The sequence below is a fragment of the Hyla sarda genome, chromosome 1 (assembly GCF_029499605.1).
Source record: "Hyla sarda isolate aHylSar1 chromosome 1, aHylSar1.hap1, whole genome shotgun sequence".
Taxonomy (NCBI): domain Eukaryota; kingdom Metazoa; phylum Chordata; class Amphibia; order Anura; family Hylidae; genus Hyla; species Hyla sarda.
Genome location: NC_079189.1, coordinates 499,974,892 through 499,999,294, shown reverse-complemented (window position 1 = coordinate 499,999,294; position 24,403 = coordinate 499,974,892). Strand labels below are relative to the sequence as shown.

The 24,403-nt window shown below is 42.5% G+C and overlaps 1 protein-coding gene across 8 annotated transcripts in view; it reads right to left on the bottom strand.

The window, feature by feature from the left end:
- TMEM232 (transmembrane protein 232) overlaps positions 1 to 24,403 on the bottom strand; it is a 244,565-nt gene that overhangs the window by 157,251 nt on the left and 62,911 nt on the right. For 5 of the 8 annotated variants that reach the window (XM_056537479.1, XM_056537477.1, XM_056537480.1 and 2 more), the window contains exons 2-6: positions 21,187 to 21,323; positions 19,421 to 19,532; positions 7,615 to 7,720; positions 6,297 to 6,454; positions 560 to 659 (exon numbers count right to left, since the gene is read on the bottom strand). In XM_056537479.1, the coding sequence (XP_056393454.1) occupies positions 560 to 659; positions 6,297 to 6,454; positions 7,615 to 7,720; positions 19,421 to 19,532; positions 21,187 to 21,308 (598 nt within the window). In that variant the 5' untranslated portion in view covers positions 21,309 to 21,323. The remainder of the gene's footprint in view (positions 1 to 559; positions 660 to 6,296; positions 6,455 to 7,614; positions 7,721 to 19,420; positions 19,533 to 21,186; positions 21,324 to 24,403) is intronic. The other 3 variants (XR_008847464.1, XM_056537476.1, XM_056537481.1) reach the window with 1 other exon arrangement.

The window sequence follows — 24,403 nt, the reverse complement described above, 5'->3', positions numbered from 1 at the left end:
ATTACAGCCAGAGCAGCCAGGGGGTGGCTACCCCTCAGGGGATTACTTACAGGCCGGCAGTGAACACCTTTCAAATTGCATATCTTCACCATAGCTGCCTGCAGGAATGTCGCTCGGGCATGGTGAGGGACAAAATTTATCATATATATAATGAGTTATCATGCCTTATATATGGTAAAATTTGATGACATTTCCTTTAAAGAAGCACATTTATTTTATTGCTTAAAGGGGTTTTCTAGTGAAAATAATCTTATTCCCTATTCATCTCCAGAACGAGGCCCCAGAGGGAGCCGTGCCATAGATGGCACGCTACATTGACTTCTATGGCAGCACCGAAGATACCTGAGTGCTGTACTTCGGCATCTCCAGCATTCCCATACAAATGAATAGAGCCTGTGCTGTCTACAACACGTGCTCTCTTTGAGAGCCGAGGCCCCGGTTCACCAGTCAGACCCCACATAAGTGATCAGATACTTTACCCCTATTCTGTGGATAGAGGATTACATCATTTTCACTGGACAAACCCAGTAAGGTAAACTTTTTAAGTTTGAAAAACAACCTTTTAGATATGTAGAAAGTCTCTTTTTTTGCTCCTCAAAATGTTGTAGATGCCCAAGGAGATAAAAGGTATAAAGTCTTATAAAAGTCAAAAAGCCAACCTGTTGAAGAAATGACATAGAAATTAAGTTACGCTGAGAACACAGTGTACACACCTATCCATTCAATCAGTACTGTGCTATTCTTGCTGTCATGTGACAAAACTGCTGACAGGCACAAATGGACACAACCGACATATTTATCAAAATAAATGTATACAGTAAATTTATAGATGAAAACAGTTGACATTGGTTTAATTAAGAGAAAAGATGTTTTGTGTTTTGTTTTTCGTCCCTAAGGATCGAAGCATTTTTTGCAAATCTGACCACTATCACTTTATGCATTAATAACTCTGGGATGCTTTTACTTATAAATTTGATTCCGAGAATGTTTTTTCGTGACATATTCTACTTTATGTTAGTGGTAAATTTTCGTCGATACTTTCGTCTAAATTTTCTTGGGGAAAAATTCCAACATTTCAGGAAAAAAATTGAAACTTTTGCAGTTTTCTAACTTTGAAGCTCTCTGTAAGGAAAATGGATATGTCAAATAAATTACATATTAATTCACATATACAATGGCTGATGTTTATCATTGTCTTTAGACTGTTTTTGTGTCTAGAAAAGGCGCAAAAAAGGCGTAAGCAGGGTTTATTTGCGCCTTTTAGTTTACACATTTCTGCTGATTTTGAGTTGCAATCCACTGATTTTGGCAATACACATGATATGGAAGGGTTTTATGAACTGCACCTTTTTGTGAAAAGGAGCAAAAAAGGTGCAAAGCCACTGAAAAGCCTCAAAAACTACACCAGCCCAGACTTTTTGGTGTATGCGAAGAGAGAAATTTCTGAAAATGTGACCTGCACAAAATTTATCAAATTCTCTGCTACCATTTAATAAATTTGGTGCTCCTACACATTACCAGCACACAAAAAAGGTGTAGAAAAATGCTTCACTTACACTTATAATGATCAATGCCAGCCAATATGTCTACTTTATGTTGACATCATAAAGTTGACATGTTTTTACTTTTTGAAGACATTAGAGGGCTTCAAAGTATAAGCAGCAATTTTCCAATTTTTCACGAAAATTTCAAATCTGAATTTTTCAGGGACCAGTTAAGATTTCAAGTGAATGTGAGGGTCTTTATGTTGGAAATCCCCTATAATGGACCCCATTGTAAAATCTGCACCCCTCAAAGTATTCAAAATGACATTCAGAAAGTTTGCTAACCCTTAGGGTGTTTCAGAGGAATAGCAGCAAAATGGAGGAGAAAAATCTAAATCTCTATTTTTTACACTGAAATTTTATTGTAGCCCCATTTTTTCCTTTTTGCAAGGGATAAAAGGTAAAAAGGCCCCCCAAAACTTGTAATTCAATTTCTCCTGAGTAAGGAAATACCTCATATGTGGATTTAAAGTGCTCTGTGGATTCATTAGAGGGCTTAAAAGGGAAGGAGCAACATTGGGCTTTTTTCAATAAAATGATGGTGTTACCTCAAATTATTCATTTTCACAAGGGGTAATAGGCGAAAAAGCCCCCCAAAATTTGTAACCCCATTTCTTATGAGTATGGAAATACCTCATATATGGATATAAAGTGCTCTGCGGGCGTACTACAATGCTCAGAAGAGAAGGAGCGCCATTGAGCTTTTGGAGAGAAAATTAGGTTGGAATGGAAGTCTGGGCCATGTGCGTTTACAAAGCCCCCATACTGCCATAACAGTGCATCCCCCTCCCCCACATGTGACCCCATTTTGGAAACTACAACCCTAACGGAATGTAATAAGGAGTTCAGTGACCATTTACACCCCACTGGTGTTTGACAGATCTTTGGAACAGTGGGCTGTGCAAATGAAAAATAAAATTTTTCCTTTTTACGGACAACTGTTCAAAAAATCTGTCAGACACCTGTGGGGTGTAACTGCTCACTGCACCCATTGTTACATTCTGTGAGGGGTGTAGTTTCCAAAATGGGGTCACATGTGGGGGTGTACACTGTTCTGGCAGCATGGGGGGTTTGTAAACGCACATGGCTTTCAATTCCAGCCAAATTCTCTCTCCAAAAGCCAAATGGCGATCCTTCTCTTCTGAGCCCTGTAGTGCACCGGCAAAGCACTTTATATCCACATATGGGGTATTTACTTACTCAGAAGAAATGGTGTTACAAATTTTGGGGGGCTTTTTTCCTATTAACCCTTGTGAAAAAGAAAATCAGCAGTTCAGGGAAAAAAAACTAATTTTTAATTTTCACGTCCAACTTTAACGAAAATTTGTCAAAGACCTGTGGGGTGTTAAGGCTCACTGTACCCATTATTACGCTTCTTGAGGGGGGTAGTTTCCAAAATGGGGTCACATGAGGGTGTTTTCTTTTTTGCGTTCACCTCTGTGCAAATCACCAATTTAGTCCTCAAATGTACAGGGTGCGCTCTCATTCCTGAGCCATGTTGTGCGCCCGGCAGAGCATTTTACTCCCACACATGGGGTATTTTCATACTCAGGAGAAATTGCGTTACACATTTTGGGGGTCTTTTTCTCCTTTTACCTCTTGTGAAAATGAAAAGTAAGGGGCAACACCAGCATGTTAGTGTAAAATGTTTTATTTTTTTACACTAACATGCTGGTGTAGCCCCTAACTTTACATTTTCATAAGGGGTAAAAGCCCCCCAAAATTTGTAACACTATTTCTCCCGAGTACGGAAATACCCCATATGTGGCCCTAAACTGTTTCCTTGAAATACGACAGGGCTCCGAAGTGAGAGAGTGCCATGCGCCTTTGAGGCTTAAATTAGCGATTTGCATAGGGGCAGACCCTGATACAAGCATGGCGCTTGCCTCCACCAAAAATACCCTACGGCAGTGTTTCTCAAATAGGGTGCCTCCAGCTGTTGAAAAACTCCCAGCATGCCAGTACAGTCAATGGCTGTCCAGCAATGCTGGGAGTTGTTGTTTTGCAACAGCTGGAGGCTCCGTTTAGGAAACCGTGCCGTACGAGACGTTTTTAATTTTTATTGGGGAAGGGGGACCGTGTAAGGGGGTGTATGTAGGGTTTTACTTTTTTATTTTGTAGTGTAGTGTTTTTAGGGTACATTCACACGGCGGGGGTTTAGAGTGAGTTTCTTGCTGGAAGTTTGAGCTGTGGCAGAAAATTTGCCACGGCTCAAACTTGCAGAAGGAAACTCACTGTAAACCCCGGCCCATGTGATTGTACCCTGTACATTCACATGGAGGGGCAAACATCCAGCTGTTGCAAAACTACAACTCCCAGAATGTACTGACAGACTACATGCTGGGAGTTGTAGTTTTGCCACAGCTGTAGGCACACTGGTGGGGAACCACTGAGTTAGGAAACAGACTTTAGCTCAGTGTTTCCCAACCCGTGTACCTCCAGCTGTTGCAAAACTACAACTCCCAGCATGTACAGTCTGCCAGTGTATTCTGGGAGTTGTAGTTTTGCAACAGCTGGAGGCACATGGGTTGGGAAACACTGAGTTAGGAAACAGACTCAAGCTCAGTGTTTCGCAACCAGTGTGCCTACAGCTGTTGCATAACTACAACTCCCCAAGCATGCGCTGACAGCGAAAAGGCACACTAGGAGTTATGCAACAACTGGAGAAGAACAGTTTGGAGACCACTGTGTAGTGGTCTCCAATCTGTGGCCCTCCAGATGTTGCAAAACTACAACTCCAAGCATGCCCAGACTGCCCAGGCATGCTGGGAGTTGTAGTTCTGCAACATCTGAAGGGCCAGATGTTACAGAACTACAACTCCCAGCATGTCTGGACTGTCTGTGCATGCTGAGAGTTGTAGTTTTGCAACACCTATAGAACCACAGTTTGGAGACCACTACACAGAGGTCTCAAACTGTGACCCTCCAGATGTTGCAAAACTACAACTCCCAGCATGCCCGGACGGCCTTTGGCGATCTGAGCATGCTGGGAGTTGTAGTTTTGCAACTTCTGGAAGGCCACAGTGAAGATTACCGGCGATTACTTACCAGCGATCTTCACTGCAGCCTCCTCCGCTGCCGCAGTTTCCAGGCTGCAGTCTCTGCTGCCGATCGACATCTAAGCCGCCGCCACCGCTGCTTCGGTAAGCCGGCCATGCTCCCCCCTCGCTGCACTTGTTCCCCCCACTCTGCCCGGACTTCCATCAGTGAGCAGAGCAGGGGAAATGGCCCTGCGATTCAATAGTAAATAGGTTGGGCTGTTAAACCACGCCCCCTTTTGGGATGACCACGCCCCCTTTTCGGCTTTCCACAATGCAATGTTGGATTAGCTGGATTTTCCTGGTGCACAGATATGTCTCAGATAAAATAATTTGGAAAAAAACTACAAAAACTAGAGGGTTTTAGCTTAGTAAATGAGGACCAATATCTTGGAATAGAAATGGACAATGGTATCACTGCAGGTTACTATTTTTTTACTATACGTCCTCTGTGTTGTACTGTCTTGCTTAATATTAGGGATATACACTAACTTGCCACTTTATCAGGTACATTTTGCTACTACTAGGTTGGAACCTTTTTGCCTTTAGAACTGCATTCATTCTTCATGGCATACTTTCTGAAAATGCTGGAAACATTCCTCAGAGATTATGGTGCATATGGACATGATGGCATCACGCTATTGCTGCAAATGTGTTGGCTGTGCATCAATAATGCGAATCTCCCATTCCACCACATCCCAAATGTGCTCTATTGCATTGAGAACTGGTGACATTAGAGGTCAATGAAATGTTCACAAAACCAGGTTCAGATGATGTGAGGTTTGTGACATGGTGCATTATTCTGCTGGACATAGCCATCAGAAGATAGGTACACTGTGCTTATAAAAGGGTGGACATGGTCAGCAACAATACTCAGGTAGGCTGTCACATTAAAATGATGTTTAATTAGTACCAAGGGGCCCAAAGTGTCCCAAGAAATGGTCCCCTACACCCTTCACCACCTCTACCAGCCTGAACTGTTGATACAAAGCAGGATGGATGTATTATTTTATGCTGTTTACTCCAAATTCTAACCCTGCCGTATGAATGTCACAACTGGAATCGAAACTCATCAGACCAGGCAACATTCTTCCAGTCTTTCACTGTTCAATTTTGGTGAGCCTGTGTGAACTGTAGTAGCCTCAGAGTGGTTTTCAGCTGCTGTAGCCCATCTGCTTCAAGGTTTAATGTCTTGTGCCTTCAGATGGTATTCTACATACCTTGGTTGTACGAGTGGGTATTTGAGTTGCTGTTGCGTTTCTGTCCATTCTCCTCTGACCTCTGACATCAACAAGGCATTTTCTTTGTAAACCCTAGACATGTGCTAGAAAATCCTAGTAGATCAGCAGTTTCTGTAATACTCACACTAGTTCATCTGGTAACAACAACCATGCCATGTTCAAAGTCATTTAAATTCCCTTTCTTCCCCATTCTGATTCTTTGTTTGAACTTCAGCAAGTTGCCTTGACCATGTCTACATGCCTAAATGCATTAAGTTCCTGCCATGTGATTGACTGATTAGCTCTTTGTGTTAATAAGCAATTAAACTAGTGTACCTAATAAAGTGATCAGTGAATGTATATAAGTCTACATATCGTAATTGTTTCCTTAGGTCTGTGACACTTGTCTGAAAAAAACTGCACCATTTTACAAATACAAAATGCCTCTGAATATACATGTTACCTCAATGTATAATAAATAAACTATACTGTACCTTTGAAAGCTTCACTTCACTAGTGAACAAGTATGGCTTCTGAGCAGCATCACAACCGATTCTATACAGAACTGACTCAGCAATAAAGAACAACACACCGATTTGGTCTTGGCTCGATTCAGCTCCATCAAGGGACAACATTAGTAAATCCAATGCCTCTGAAAGAAGAATGGTTTACATTGGTCATTACAGGGTTATAATAAAAGTCTGGGCAAATTTCAATAATAGGCCAATTGTACCTACCTTGGATCAGGAAACACAGCAGGGCCTTTATCTTTTTCCCTCTAATCCTCAAAGTGCAAATTTTCAATGAGTTTTGTAGACTATAGCCTCTCAACAACTCGTGCACTAACTTCTGCTGCGTGTTTATTGAAAGTGCAGCAGAAGTTATGAAAGCCATTCCCCTTTCTTTGACATCACTTAAAGGGGTACTCCCGTGGAAAACTTTTTTTTTTTTTTTTTTTTTTAAATCAACTGGTGCCAGAAAGTTAAACAGATTTGTAAATCACTTCTATTAAAAAATCTTAATCCTTCCAGTACTTTTTAGGGGCTGTATACTAAAGAGAAATCCAAAAAAGAAATGTATTTCCTGTGATGTCCTGACCACAGTGCTCTCTGCTGACCTCTGCTGTCCATTTAAGGAACTGTCCAGAGAAGCATATATTTGCTATGGGGATTTTTTAAAGGGATACTCCGCTGCTTAGTGTTTGGAACAAACAGTTTCGAACTCTGGAGGTGGTGCCGGGAGCTCCAGACGTCATAGCCCCCCCCCCATGATGTCACGCCAACCCGCTTAATGCAAGTCTATGGGAGGGGGCGTGAAAGCCGCCACGCCCCCTCCCATAGACTTGCATTAAGGGGGTGGGGTGTGACATCATGAGGGGGTGGGGCTATGATGTCACGAGCTCCCAGCGCCGCCTCCAGCGTTCGGAACAGTTTGTTCCAAATGCTAAGAAGCGGAGTATCCCTTTAATGCTCTGCAGCAATTGCCTGAAGCTTCACCTTAGACCTCGTGCTCTGCCTGCCAGTCGCATGCACTTTGTACATAACACCCTTCTCCACTTCAGCTACTACTCAATGCATTTTGATCCAAATTAATAAGAAAGCAGATTAAATAAAGGGCACCACAGAAGTTCACTTATTGTGCCTAATATTACAGATTGGACTCCCTAACTGTAATACCAGACACAGCCCCTGGACAAGAGAAGCACTGTTTATACCTTATTCCTGTTATGATTTGTAATATCTAGTAAAGATAATGAACTTTACATCAATCATAAGAACCGTTTAATATTCTAGTAGGAAAATAGAAATTTACCTTCTTGAATTTTTCCTTTACACTGAGCTATTAAAATTAATTCAGTCCATGCAAGTTGAAGGTTTCCACAATGGCCAGAACCTTTTGAATGAAGTCGTGATTGTCCCTGAAAACAATACAAGGGGAATTATAATTATTGTTACTTACAATATTACTTATTAACTTCTATGTACTTCTTTTTTTCTGTACTGCTGTAAAAATGTTAATATTGATAGTAGTAAGTATATTACTGAAATTCCAGAATAATGAAGCATAAAACAGTATAGTTTAGCATTACTGAATCTCCTACACATAGCTCAGACAGGGCCCAAATGGATAAACAACATGCTTCAAAAGGGTTGAATCTTTTTATACCACAGACAAATTCATATACTGTATTAGTGATTAATTCCATCTGCATGAATCCCATAACCCATTCAGTAGGATCCCAAATCATACTGAAAATCAAGGTAAAGAATTGAAATCACAGATGAACCGATTTGTGTGGCTGTGTGGGTGTGCGAGCCCCACGTACCTGTATGCAATCCCAACAATGTCTTGATATGCTACTGATGAGATGGTGTCCTAGGAAGCTCAATCCGTGAGCTCCAGAACAGTCTGTGGCACTAATTGGTGTTGTTGGGTTCACTGAAATGCAATCTACAGGTTCTCAATTGCATTTAAGTCTGGGGAAAGAGGGTGGTTAGCAAATGGCATCAATGCCTTCAACATGAATGAACTGCATACACACACTGACCACATCAAGTCATAGATCTGCACTAGGAGGAACCCAGGACTTTATGCACCATGATAAGGTCTGACATAGGCTCTAAGGATTTTTACCTTAAAGGGGTACTCCACTGGAAAACATTTTTTTTAATCAACTGGTGCAAGAAAGTTAAACAGCTTTGTAAATTACTTCTATTACAAAATCTCAATCCTTTCAGTACTTATCAGCGGCTGTAAAATCCAAACGAAGTTCTTTTCTTTTTGAATTTCCTTTCAGCCTGACCATAGTGCTCTCTGCTGACATCTCTGTCCATTTTAGGAACCGTCCAGAGTAGGAGCAAATCCCCAGAGAAAATCTATCCTGCTCTGGACAGTTCCTAAAATGGACAGAGGTGTCAGCAGAGAGCACTGTGGTCAGACAGAAAGGAAATTCAAAAAGAAAAGAACTTCCTGGAAGGAGTAAGATTTTTTAATAGAAGTAATTTACATATCTGTTTAACTTTCTGGCACCAGTTGATTAAAAAAAAAAAATAATAATAATGTTTTCCAGTGGAGTACCCCTTTAACCTCTTCAGGACATAGGGCGTATGGATATGCCCTGCATTCCGAGTCCTTAAGGACCGAGGGCGTATCCATACGCCCGTGGGAAATCCGGTCCCCACCGCTAGCCGGTTGGGGACCGGAGCCGGATGCCTGCTGAAATCATTCAGCAGGCACCCTGGCACATCGCCCAGGGGGGTCCTGAGACCCCCCCATGTCGACGATAGGAGAAAAATCGCATGTCAATTCAGACATGCGATTTTCTCCAATTCCGGGCTGATCGGGTCTCTGGTGACCCGATCACCCGGAAAATAGGGCTGATCGGAGTTGTCAGCAACAGCCTAATCAGCCTAAAGGATAGGAGTGAGGTCGCAAAGCTGCGATCTACTCCTATCCCCTGGCATTAGTCAGAACAGAGTTCTGACCAATGGCAGCGCAGGACAGGGGGTTGCCATGGCAACCCCCCGTTCTGCCCGCCCCTGGATGTCGAGGGGCTCTGGAAAGAAGATGGAGGCCGTACCTGCAGGAGAAGATGCCTGGGGACCTGGGATCTTCGCTGGAGCCTGCAGGATCCTGATCAGGTAGGGAATCGACAGTGGGGGGGGGGGGGGGGGAATTGAAAGTGAAGGTAAATCGATCTTTACTGTGGCAACCACTAGGGGGGCCAAACTGCAACTCCCAGCATGCCCAGAGAGCCAAAGGCTGTCTGGGCATGCTGGGAGTTGTAGTTTTGCAACATCTGGAGGGTCACAGTTTGGAGACCACTGTTACAGTGGTGCCCAAACAGTAGCCCTCCAGATGTTGCCAAACTACAACTCTCAGCATGCCCCGACTGCCCAGGCATGCTGGGAGCTGTAGTTCTGTAACATCTGTCCCTTCAGATTTAGCAATTTTCGTGACATTTTTGAAAATTGCTGCTCTACTTTGAAGCCCTCTAATTTTTTCAAAAAGCAAAAGTATGTCCATTTTATGATGCCAACATAAAGTGGACATATTGTGTTTGTGAAGAAAAATAAAATTTATTTGGAATATCCATTTTCCTTACAAGTAGATAGCTTCAAAGTTAGAAAAATGCAAAATTTTCAAAATTTTCATGAAATTTTGGGATTTTTCACCAAAAAAGGATGCAATTAACGCCAAAAATTTACCACCAAAATAAAGTATAATATGTCACGAAAAAACAATCTCAGAATCAGAATATTCGGTAAAAGCGTTTTCGCGTTATTAATTTGTAAAGTGACGGTGGTCAGAATTGCGAAAAAGGGCTCTGTCCTTAAGGTGAAAAAGGGCTGCGTCCTTAAGGGGTTAACATGGATATCACATGGAGTTTTGTGTGACCTTAAATGGATATTCCTCCCCAGACCATCCCTGACCCACCCACCACCAACTCAGCATGTTGGATGATGTTGCAGGCAGCATAACATTTACTGTTTATGACAGTTTGGTCAGGAACATGGACACCAGTAGCCTGCTGGAAGTCATTTTGTAATGCAAGGATTTGGGGTTACCCTGCTGCTGCTGCTCCAATGCACCAATTGTCACCTTCATTTGCACCAAAGCAGGCGATAGTGATTCATCGCCTATGCTTCCTAACTGGACAGACTGATATCTCTGAAGTTTAATTGGTTTAGTATCGCACTGTGTAGATTTAGGGGTTATTCTGGGTATACAGGCAGTATAAAACAGGTGCAGGGAGTGGGGTCCTGGAACACTGTGACATACTTTGAATTGCTTGGGCATTTCAGAGAAATCCTAGTGTAAAAAAGCCTTAACTGTATATATAATATGTGAGTCTTTATAAAATATGATCTCTCTGAAACACCCGTGTGTTTTTGGACACCACTCCCTGCACCTTTTTCATGCTGCCCACGGTTTTGGCAACACAAAAAAGGTAAACGTTCCTTTCTTTTTTTTTTTTTTAGCTCTGTACATTAGGGCTGAGGTGCCTAGCCTTTTATAGCTTGTGGACCACTCTTTACCATGACAGGAAGTGTTAATCCACACTTTTACTATTATTATAATTTACTGGTTCCAGGCAGTTGTTCATATTGTAACTAAAGTACAATGAACATGAAACATGACTGAGTACAGTGGTCCCTCAACATACGATGGTAATCCGTTCCAAACGGACCATCGTATGTTGAAACCATTGTATGTTGAGGGATCCGTGCAATGTAAAGTATACGACAGTGGTCTACAACCTGCAGAGGGAGTTGTAGTTTTGCAACATTTGGAGGTCCGCAGGTTGTAGACCACTGGTATAGGAAGTTGTACTCACCTGTCCCCGCCGCTCCAGACCGTCACCGCTCGTAACCGCTGTCCTGGATGTCGCCCTCCATTGCTGTCGCCCCGTCCCTGGGGTGTCCATGACGCTCCGGAAAGGCCTCTGCTTCCCCAGCATCCTCGCTCTCCGTCGCCGCCATCACGCCGCTACGCACGCCGCTCCTATTGGACGATGGGACGGCGTGCGCAGTGACGTGATGATGACGATGGAGAGGGCCGACGATGCAGGGGATCCCGAAGAGGACGCGCCCCGAGGACAGGTAAGTGATCGTCAGTGGACCACACGGGGCACCGTAAACGGCTATCCGGCGGCAGCTGAAGCAGTCTGCGCTGCCGGATAGTCGTTTATGCGATGGCCCCGACATACATAAGCATCGTATGTTGATGTTGCCTTCAACATGCAATGGCCTCTGAGAGGCCATCGCATGTTGAAATTATCGTATGTCGGGGCCATCGTAGGTTCGGGGGGGTCACTGTAAGTGACTGATATAGAGGGAGTGAGTGTCCTGTCCTCGAGGGCTTACAATATACAAGATTTTCATAGGGAAAGAATCTATTGGAAATAAGAGTCATAGGTTCCCACTCTAGTATTTACAAAAACACCATAGAATAAGTATTTTTTTTATTTTTATTTTTTACAAGATTAGCTACTAGGTTTGACCACTGGGATTGTTGCAGGGACCACCTTGGTCACTGTTACCTTAACATATACAGATTTGGTAAAAGTACCTACTGCGGACCAGTACATCTTCCTAGAAGTTGTATACCAGTGCTCAACAATGGAGCATGAAAAATGAGACCAGTATACTTCTGACACTGTGTCAATGCCAGACATTTTCTTCAATAATAAGGAAGGTCAGTTCACAAATATCATTTTTATTAAAATTTTTACATCTATATTCAGCACTACGATCTGAAGGTCTTAACATAACATAATCAATGGTAATTTATGTTAAGTGTAATTGCCAATCTTTAAAGTTAATCTACAATTGCAATTTTAGCTGTAAAACAGGCCATTTAAGAGGAATATCACCCAATTGGCTTCAGCTAATGTCAACTCTTTCCATAAAAACATGCATACAGCATGAAGGTAGTACAATTAGTATAACTAGATTGTCTTCATATAATCTGACACGTTGAGGAGTTAATGTGGCTTCACACATTAAAAAAGTCAGATTTCACTGAAGACGGAGAACACATTCAAGATTCAGACTAAGTATCATGAGTATACTAATGCTGAACACACTAAAATAAAACCTGAACAAACATGCCTTCATTTTTCCAGCTGGGATATTATTACTATAACAATGAGCTCAGGCAATAAGCCATTTGTAGCAAATGTTGCATAAGGTCTTATTCTTAGAAGGTGCTAAACGGCCATTAGTGCTCTCACAATGATCTTGCACTGTACTACAAGTCAGTAAGCCGGTGCTAAATCTTCCCCTTTATGTCCATTTCCATTAATAAAGCCGCTTTCCTGCATCTATTCTGCACAACACATGTGCTTTTATTGTACTTCCACCGCTTTCCACCATATCAAAGTGGCTTGTTAAAATGAATCACCATGTTTACTTTCCTTATGATGCCGGAATCATGGATTTAAAAACCCATAACTGTAGCACTTGTGTCATTTGTGTTTCTTAAATGGCCAAGAAATTATCATATTGCATTATGGTTATACAACCTTAAGGAGCATTACCAGGCCAGTAGCATTTCTACATGGAAATGACTAGTCTCCCTGCATTAACCCTTTAAACTCATTTTGGCCTGAAGCACCAAGGCCCATTTTTCCAATTTGACCTGTCTCAATTTAGGTGTTAAAGGAGTACTCCAGTAAAAGTTAACTTATCCCCTGGCTCTCTCACTGAGGAGTGTGTGTCATCATTCATTTCTTTTTGGCGCTCGCATAGAAATGAATGGAGCATGTGCCGTCTGCAGCACGTGCTCCTCACTGATAGACCACAGTTGTCACACCCCGTCCATATATCTCCCATAGACATTAATAGAGGGGCATGACGACCACGGCGTCCGAAGCCTAGCACAGCTGGCGTTCTGGGATCTTATCAGACATCATATCCTGTATACTTTGGATAGGGGATAAGATTTCTAGGGGTGGGGTACCCATTTAACATGATCCAATTCAGAAAAGCAAATGTAATTAAAATTTTGCCACGGAAGAGTCTTTAAATGTAAAGGAGCTAAATGTCTAGTTGTTTAGTTAAAGGGGTACTCTGCTCCTAGACATCTTATACCTATCCTTTGGATAGGGGATCAGATGACTGATCACAGAGTGTCCGGCCAGTGGGCCTCCCGTGATCTCCAAGCTTGGAGCTTTCGCGTTTGCGAGCCCACGACATGCCCCCTCTATTCATGTCTATAGGAGGGGACGTGACGGCTAGTATAGGGGAGAAAGGGGATAAGACGTCCAGGGGCGGAATACCCCTTTAAAGAGAACCTACCATTCTTTATAAAATAATAATTCTAAATACTTTATCTAAGACCTCTATATATCATTTTATTCCTCTGTAATGCTTCCTCAATATATATTTATGAATTGACAACTTGTGTGAGGACTCCACGGAGAACAACTTAAATAAAAACAACAACTTAAGTTAAACTTCAGTAAAATCAAGGTCTTAGGTGAAAAAAAAAACAATAAAGGTAGTGTGTTATTAGACAGCTAACAAGTTTTAGATAGCCATATCCTTATACACAGCATGTTATAAACCAAATGAAGAGCCACATATATAGCAGTTCAATGAGAGGCAAACTAGTAACAGTTAACATTTTGGCTCTCACGGTACTGCTACTTATGTCTTTATTGCTATTTTTTTAAGGTCCCTATGAAACTCAATTCACTGCCTATTGGTGCTGTTAGTTTTAGTGCCCAATAGGATAAAAATAACGTAGAGTGTAAATTGGTGGTCACCTCCACTCCCCATCAGTCCATAACAGGGAGAGGCAGATGTTTTGAACCTGCTGAATGCAGTGGTGACCGCTTCTTGAAATTCTATTCACATTCAGTTAAAGTCAACGGGCAGTCTTTATTGCTCAGTATTCAATGGGGAATCTGAGGATTTCCAGTGACCTGTAGTGACCACATAGTTCATAGTCTAGGCCCTCACTACATATTAAGAGGTAAAACTAATGGCACCAACAGCTCCGGACCAGGGAGGGCTGGAAAAAACAAAACATCTGTATCTGTAGAGCAGGAGCTCTCCATGAAAAGCCCTTATTGGGATGTTTGTGCCTTTGGCTACTGAGCTCTCATTTAAAGGGGTTATCCAAGAATAAAAAAAAACAGGCCTTATTTCTTTCAAAGACCACTTCCTGTCTGTCTCCACTTTGGGGGTGGTATTACAACTTAGCTCCAGTTAACTTCATTGGAACAGAGCTGCAGAACCACACCCAACCTGGAAACAGACAGGGATCGGTCTTTAAAAGAAATGATCTCTGTTTTTCAATTTCTGGATAACCCCTTTAACACATATTGGGGGCAGCCATGTAGCTTCTTGCTCTGACAACCATCGTACATGTGAGGACAAAATCCCAAAGCTAAGTAATATTTTTAGTGTGAACTAAATACTATCACCAGAAAAAACACAAAAATATAACTTTTATTGATTATTAAAAAGTCCAACAAATGGCCACCAAAAAACACATGTGATTCTCATATATCAATGAGAGCGTAATAAAAAAACAGGGATCTATGAATATAATCCACCCTATGTGGTGGTAATACATAAACCCAAAGAATCCCTCAAGATACCACAAGTATGCTCCTGTAATTAGGAGACTTATAAAATAGGTTCAGGTAGTGATACTGCTAAAGGATAGGCAGGTTGGATATAGGGTATGTTGGATGGGGAGGGAGGGCCTAGGGAGGAGTTAAGCCTATAGAGAATGGCCTCTACCTAGATCGCCCTGTTGATTGTTCCCTATCCTACCCCTATACCTAGGCGGAGTGATCTGTCCTGAAATGGACGGCCCCCGCTCTGGAAACTTCCCCTGATGATCCTGCGTATTGCCCTATGGTATGGACAATTAGGAGAACTCTCTGTCTCACTAAGCAGTACCTATCAATATGTACAGGGGTGGGAGAAGGAAAGGTTTGAACTATTGCCCTTTACATGTGTGACATTGGTAAAAATGCATTCACATTGGCCTTTTGGCTAAGATCAAGTGTAGTACCTGTTCTTATCAGTTTCTTGCCAATTTGGAGCTGGCGGGGATGGGTGCTGCATGGTAGGGGGCAGGTGTACCAGGGCGTTCCGGGGATGGTTCTGTGGAATCAGCTCGACGGCTGCCCCGATGTGACCTGACACCTCGGTGTCTCACTCATGAGGCTGAGAGGATCTAGAGCTGAGGTACCGTATTTATCGGCGTATAATACGCACTTTTAAAACTTAAATTCAAGGCAAAAAGTCTGCCTGTGTGTTATACGCCGATAAATCTTTTTGTCACTGATTTAAAGTGGCCGCAGCAGCGGCTGCTTGTTAAGGATTTGTAGCCTGGCCGCGGCCACTTTAAATCAGCGACCAGCGCGCGGTTCCCGCTTTGCATTTTATTTGATTTTCCTCCCTTTCCCCCCTGCTTTTTATTGTATTTTTTATTTTTTTTATCTTCCTTACCTAGACGCGCTCAGCAGGCCAGGTCTGGTGTCGGGTCTTGTGGGCTGCGGTCAGTGAAGCAGGATGAGTGACGTCCTCTGCTACCTCCGCTGCACAGAATCATTCACTCATCATTCAATGCTGCTGCCGCTGTGACTATTCTAAGGTGGCTGCGGTTGGGCTGCTGAAGTTAAACAAGCAGCCGGCGCTGCGGCCATACTGACAGAGGACGTCACTCATCCTGCTTCACTGACAGCAACCCGCAAGACCCGACACCGGACCTGGCCTGCCGAGCGCGGCTAGGTAAGGAATATGGGGAAAAAAATAAATATAAAAAACAGGGGGGGGGGGGATGCTGAGAGGGGGGCATGATGAGAAGGGGGCATGACGAGAAGGGGGCATGACGAGAAGGGGGCATGAAGAAAAGGGGGCATGATGAGAGGGGGGCATGATGAGAGGGGGGGCATGATGAGAAGGGGGCATGATGAGAAGGGGGCATGATGAGAGGGGGGCATGATGAGAGGGGGGGCATGATGAGAGGGGGGCATGATGAGAGGGGGGGCATGATGAGACAGGGGTGGGGGAATGATAAGACATTGGGGGAATGATGAGAGGGTAAGGGGGGATGGGTGTAAATGTGGCACAGGGGCTGATAAAAGGGGAGGAATGATGTGGCACTGGAAGGGGGGAACAAGCTGAAGTTCAGGCGAAATCAAAGTTAGAGGGATGATATGGCATTTAGTCTGTCATTTATCTTATATGTTTTTTACTTAAATTTCCCTATTAAAATGGGGGTGCGTGTTATACGCCGATAAATACGGTACTTTAGTGTCTCGGGGAGTGGTGACCCCGAGGTGCCGAAACTCACTGGGAGTATTGGCTCACTGAGTGGAAGCACGGGTACCATGAACTCTTCCACCTTGTGGCACTCACCTCTTGATTCCCGGCCTTCTGGCTAGGATCAGAGAAATTTTTATAGATCCGGCCCAATGTCCGGGCAGTAAACCTGCACACATTCACTTATTTATTTATTTTTTTGTCACTGTGTCACTTTTTACATGTTGTGTGTTCACGGGATTGTTAGGATGCGGTGGCCCTTCTGGGTGTCCCTCCTAGCGGTCTAAGGGAGGTGTGTGTGGCTATTAGGTTCCGCACCTCCCTGAAAAAACCCTGGGTACTCCTGCATGGGCAGGGTACCGACCGTTATCGGCTCTGTGGGCAGATACCATGGCTAACGCCAAGGGGGATGCCGAGAGCATTTGTGGTCGAAAAGGGACATTGAACCTGGAACCTTGTAGGTACCTTTTGGTCCGGAGGCGAAGGGTAAGGTTTGTTGGGGGGCCTCTCTCCTATCGGAGAAGTACTTGCAATAGACCGCATCCTTTGTGCACGTTTTTTTTGTGTAACACGTTTGCACTTTTTCTTGCACTTTGGGTGATTCGAGAGCATGTTCCTCGGCTCTTAAAAAAAAAAAATAATTGGAGAATAGTGGATGCATCTGAATATAATATAAATTAGTTGACAATAGTCTCACACTGTGTACATAAACAGTAGATGTCTATTCAAATTAATGGACAATAGACATGCACAGATATGCTAAAGATCCTACTCAACTGTCTCACTGTATGCAGACATATCACAGGTGCCTGTTCACACTCAGATGGACATAGGTATTACACAATTGCTATTGAGCAGATAGGGCCCCTAGATGCCCATTCGCACCAATGTGTAAATAGTTGTCAACACACGATCTCATTTAACAATGTAAAGCAATCAATAATATAAAGCCAGAATATTATTAAGCTCATTTCTGAGGAGACAGTATAAACTGATAGGGCAATAGGAGCAAAAACACTTATCTGGACCCAGGTGTTAGAATTCGTCTCAACACGTTTCTCGCCCCATTCGTCAGGAAATGTTAGGGGGCATAGATGTTATCATGGGAAGGTTTTCATGAAGGTGATGGCCGGTCCAAGATGTAGAATGGTGCCAGATGCAATGCAGCCATTATAGGGGGAGCTGACATATGCTCCTTTATATGGTAAGAGAACAAACGTTAACCAATCATGGTTTGCCTACCTTTATGTCAGGTGTTCAGGATCCAATAATGTCAGCCCTGGTATGCATGTAAATCCTGCGGTTGCAGGATGTTAATCGCATGGTCCATGGGCGTGTTACGTCACTTCCGGCTAGTGATGCGCAATGTGTAAAACCGTGCGCCTCCGGGAAAGATGTGTATAGCGTTGTGGTATCCTAGATACCAATCATGTGATTGAACACATGAATCAGATGAATGTGACGTCACTTCCGGCCAGTTCGGTATAGGTAATGGAACTCCTTGGGTTGCCGGATTCAGTCACATGACCAGGTACGTCACCTGACCATGTGATCTGGAATGTCATTATGTACCTCGCTAACCACTCCTCTGAATAGAGTACCGTGGTGATGGATCTACACAACCACATAACGAACTGCTGGACCGAGATCCAGGGATGATGTGGATATCATATTATTTGAATAAATGGTCTCACAATATTAGAGTACCTGAGTATATAAAGTACATAAAAAGGTGAAAGTGGCAATAGGTCAAACCTTTCCTTCTCTATGTACTGCTTAGTGAGACTGAGTTCTCCTAATTGTCCATACCATAGGGCAATACGCAGGATCATCAGGGGTATGTTCCGGAGCGGCGGCCGTCCTTTTCAGGACAGATCACTCCGCCTAGGTATAGGGGTAGGATAGGGAACAATCAACAGGGCGATCTAGGTAGAGGCCATTCTCTATAGGCCTAACACCTCCTAAGGCCCTCCCTTCCCATCCAACATACCCTATATCCCCCCTGCCTATCCTTTAGCAATATCACTACCTGGACCTATTTTATAAGTCTCCTAATTACAGGAGCATACTTGTGGTATCCCGATTGAGGGATTCTTTGGGTTTATGTATTACCACCATATTTGGTGGCTATAATCCGAGATCCCTGTTTTTTGATCACACTCTCATTGATATATGAGAATCACATGTGTGTTTTTTGGTGGCCATTGGTTGGATGTTTTAATAATCAATAAAAGTAATATTTTAGTGTTTTTTTAGGTGATAGTACAGGTGAGGACACATTAAATAGATTATGAATGAGAGCATGGCAGTGGTACCAGCTCAGACATTCCAGTAAGGATAGCAAAGGTGGAAAGTAATGTGTAAATAACTGCATTACAGAAATAGTTGGTCACTCAAATGGACTTCATTGGAGAACCTGTTGAACTTAAAGGCGAACTATCATGCAGGACAACTTATCCTCTATCCACCTCGGCAGTTCCCAGAAAGAGAGCATGTCCACCCCTGCACAAAGTGGCAACGACACCTCCATGTATCTCTATGGGAGACCCGGAAATACCTGAATACTTCCTGGCTCTCCCCTAGAGATACATGGAGGGGATGTGTCGGCAGACACTTCCTGTGGGGGGTCGTCATGTCTGTTCTTGGGGATAGACATGGTGCCATGCAGAAGATCACGGGGGTCCCAGCAGTCAGACACTTATCCCCTATCCTTTGAATAGGGGATAAGTTGTCCTGCCTGCATAGTTCTCCTTTAACTTTCAAGTCTTGCTTGGCACTGTTCATAATGTTTCCAATTTAAATATACAGATGTCTAACATTTCTGTTACCTTGCACCGATGAAGGATTTTTCTAGCAGTGTCAAGCATGGGCTCTTGATCCTCAACTTCTTCTGCAGCGTTAAACTGTTTGATGAATTCCTCTGTGACTTCCAAAGGCTTTCTATATAAAGATCACAAGAAATGCAATGATTTCAAATGTCATTTACTGACAAGAAACCTAATCCTCTATTGAATCATCAAAAGTAGTTAAAGAACAATATGAGATGGTGAGAAAGTTCTAAGACAAAGGAGAGTGCTGTGTTATTTTTATCCCAAACTATCACATAGAACGCAAAAATAATAATGTGCTTTTAATAGTGAACAAAGGTTTATTGCTGCTGAATGTTCATTTAGCTTTTATGTTTTCATAAGTGATGTGTTTAATCTTTATTATCTTTGCTTTCCAGTAAGGCTTGGTTCATATGTTTTGTATCCCTGGGCTAGACGGAATGTTGGATGCAACAAGCTGGATCTTTTGCATCTGTCATCTCATACATTGCCGCATAGGCAAAAATGTGGCACAGCACCAGACCAATGAAGACCATCCGGCATAGTTTCTCTCCAGTGCGATTTCAGATTTCCATTCCTAGATAGTATCTGTGCCAGATCAAAGGATGAATGGGAACAAGCCCTAAAGAAGTAGACCTTTTGTATTATTTTAATAGTTATACTGCTCTCAAACACCTTCTACATTGATGACAACTTTAGAGCCACCTAAAAGAAGATTTTCAGTGAACCAATTCAAGTACACTTATAGAACAAAAAAATGTTGGAGCTTTAACCATAAATTCATGATTATCTTTTATCTAATTAAATTTTTCTGTTCAAAAGGATCAATAAGAATTGCAGCCATATTAGTTGTCATCCGATTATTTTCTCAGAACTGATGGTAAACAGTTATATCACCAGTATGCTCTATCAATAACAAAGTGTCCAATTTGAGAATCTAACTCAAAGGGCATGTTCACACAGGCATAATTCATGGGGTTCTTGGCATGGAAACCACGTCAATTTCTATGCCAAAAACCAAGCAGTGTCAGCTTGGAAATTCAAATTTCTCTGGCTCAGAGAAGGCTGCAGATAATGCCTGTCTGCACATAGCCTTAAAGGGGTACTCCACTGGCCAGCATTGGGAACTGTGTGCGCGCATTGCGTGGGCCTGCCACGCCCCATCATGACATGGGGTTACACCCCCTCAATGTAATTCATTGGGAGGGCGTGGTGGCCGCCATGCCCCTCCCATATACTTGCATTGAGGGGCGTGGCCTGATGTCACGAGGGGGCGTGGTCGACCCCCGCAACGCTAGTACTCAGTGTTCGGAACTAAATGTTCCGAATGCTGGCCAGTGGAGTACCCCTTGAAGGAGACGGACAAAATTGTGCACTTCCTGTCATATTTATAAAAATGGGTGTCACTCCTGATTGGGGAAAAAACAGTTTTAAAAAATTGTGAATGGTCGAGATTTATCAATCTGTCCATTACAAAAACTGGAGTGATTTGCCCACAACAACTAATAACAGCCGAGCTACGATATGATTGGTTCTTGTGAGGAAATCCCTACAGTTTTGTTTTGCACAGATTGATATATCTGGGCTAATATTTCTATAACAGGTTAAATCTTCCTTATAATTTAATTTGACCAATAAAGTGACACTGCTGTTTTCTGAATTTCTTAGAGTTCTGCAACATCATTACATGTAATGGCACCCTTAAAAACAGATTTTATATAATATGTTACATTAGTTAAACATGGAGTTTTCCTTTAAAATGATACCTTTTACTTTTTCTTCTTCTGCCTTCTTCTGTTTTCTCCAAAAGCCTTTTCTGGAGTTCATTGTGATATTTGGTTGAGATAATCCCAAACTTTTTTATTACTGGTATCTTGATGATAGGCATTCTTCTATCGTACTACTACAAGCAAAGCAAAGAAAAAGTACCGTAAATGCAAATTGATATTGTATAAGATCTGAAATGCACAAGATCTATAAAAAAAGGTCCTGTGGTCAGAATAAGGACTTTTTTTTATATGAAGTTGCCTCTGCTGCCTTTTTCTAATGCTATTTTTATTTTGTTGCTATTGCTAAACCCCTTTATTCATGAGATATAGGGATTGTACTTTTTGTTTGACAATTGCACTTTTCTCTGAACAGTCAGATAGCTGTGAATTATATATGTATATGTATATATATATATATATATATATATATATATATATATAAATATATAGAAGAAAAGGTAAGACAGCACTGGGGGGGTCGACCTCTGGGCCCGTGGTTACCCAGGCGGCCAGCCCAGAATCAAGATACACAAAGTCCAGAAATCACAGGACCAGCCAGGTCATGGATCATGAAAAACTGGAAATCTTTATTGTCCCCATCTCAAATGCAACGTTTCGGCAGTAGTAGCCTTTATCAAGTATAGTGCAAGTACAAAAAGTGCATATATATATATATATATATATATATATATATATATATATATATACCCCTCAAATACATTTCATTGGACACGATACAGGTGATACAAATGTGCAATCAAGTGTAAACACACCTCCAATACAAATTAATTGGGGCTAAAATCTATCAATCATAGTGATGTCAGGTTGGTATGGTAACCACATATACACAATATAATAAATACATATGTAAAGTGCCCAGTGCAATCAAATGTGCAATATGAGCCAGTAATGATCAGATACCTTCCTTGTCAGCCATATACAATCGTGGATCTCTTGTGCGTTGAGCCGATCGTGTATAACCACATTCCGCCACTTTATTGTAAACAAATGCACTGCGCAAGCATCTCGGTATCTATGACACATCAGCGCATCACCCCCGTTTGTACCAAACTACAAGTTCGTGTTGTGTGCCGGTCAAACTACGCAGCCGCACACACTGCCCTTACCCACACTATTCCTACTGAGTATACTGCGGCTGCGCTGGCATGTCGCACGACCGCACTGCCCAGTACTGAGATGTTGCGATTGCGCTAAAAGGCCGTGCAGGCACATAACTCACTACTATTCACTGCTACAATAGTGAAGAGGCACTATTCAGTGCTAATATAACACTAGAGCAGGAATATCGAGTAAATAAATAAACTTTTATTATGCGAGCAAAACACAATATGAAAATAGGGGGAAATAATATGTAAACAACAGAGCGGCTTCAACCACTTTGATCTAGGCTGCAGTGAAGGTTCTTCATATTAAAAGGGTATTCCAGGCCAAAACTTTTTTTTATATATCAACTGGCTCCGGAAAGTTAAACAGATTTGTAAATTACTTCTATTGAAAAATCTTAATCCTTCCATTAGTTATTAGCTTCTGAAGTTGAGTTGTTGTTTTCTGTCTAACTGCTCTCTGATGACTCACGTTTGGGGAGCTGTGCAGTTCCTATGGGCATATTCCCCCATCATGCACAGCTCCCGGGACGTGACATCATCATTGAGCAGTTAGACAGAAAACTTCAGAAGCTAATAACTATTGGAAGGATTAAGATTTTTTAATAGAAGTAATTTACAAATCTGTTTAACTTTCCGGAGCCAGTTGATATATATAAAAAACGGTTTTGCCTGGAATACCCCTTTAATCAAATAGTGCGGTTTCATTAACACAGTGTGTGCCTAAAATAAATAAATAAATACACTAAATTAAAACCACAAATTTCCAACGAACATGCATATTACAACTGAACAGGATGAAAAAAAAAATGAAATTAAAAATGACAAATAGAAAATAAAATAGATAAGGAAATTATTAAATAAAAAATTAAAAAATAACAGGCAAAAAATTATAAATAATAAAAATAAAACGAAAAAAAGGAAAAAAAAGGAGAAAAAAAAGGACAAAAGAGAAAAAGAAAAAAACACGAAGAGAAAAAGGGAAGAAAAAAGAGGAAAAAGAAAGAAAAAAAAGAGGGAGAGATAAGGGGAGAGGAGGAAAAGAAAAGGGCTGGGAGAAAAAAGAATAGATAAAGAGCCAAGAAAGAAAAGAAAGAAAAAGAAAAAAGAGAAGAAATAAAGAAAAAAGTTGTTAAAAAGAAATAGAAATAATGAACACCCAACATGTATGGTTTTAGACTGAAATCTATATTAAGACCCTTAGGGTACATAGTAGAGCTGGGCGGTATGACCAAAAATGTGTATCACGGTATTTTTTTTAATTATCGCGGTATCACGGTATTTAACGGTATTTGGGGGGGGGGGCTTGTTAAAGTGTCAGAACATCAGGGTTTCCCCAACCAGTGTGCATCCAGATGTAGCAAAACTACAACTCCCAGCATGCCTGGACAGCCTGCGGATGTCTGGGCATGCTGGGAGTTGTAGTTTTGCAACAGCTGGAGGCACACTGGTTGGGGAAACAGCGTTGTACTGTATACTCCCCCGCTGCTGTCTATCACAGCTCTGCACTACAGGGGATAAAGAGTCAGGGCAGCGAAAATCTCTTCCTTCACCCCATCCTGCCCCTCTTTCTATTCACCCCCCTGCACCCATTAACTCCCCTACACCCATTAACCCCATCCTGCCCCTCATTCCATTAACCCCCCTGCTTCCATTACCCCCTGCACCCATTAACCCCCCTGCTCCTTTCATTTATCCTATCCTGCCCCTTATTCCATTACCCCCTCTGCTTCCTTTAACCCCCCCTCCTCCTCACCTGTGCGCTGATGCGGCTGCTGGGAAGTGCCCCTGTCATCAGTGCAGTAACGTGGGCGCTTCCCGCCCGGACACAGGATCCTCTCTGGCGGAAGCGTTCAGCGCAGGATGCTGACGCTTCCGCCAGGAGAGAATTTGAAATATTAATCTAAAGTGCCCACTGCGCTATTATGCGCCACGGCCACTTTAGAACAGTGAGCAGCGGCGCAGCTCACGTGCGTTGTGTGAGGGGGCCCGCCGCTCTTTCAAAGATCTGCGGGCCCCCTCACAGGCGGTCTGTCCGCCCCTGAAGCGCTCGCTCCGCTCGGTCCTGCGGTGTGCACTAGGGGCCTCAG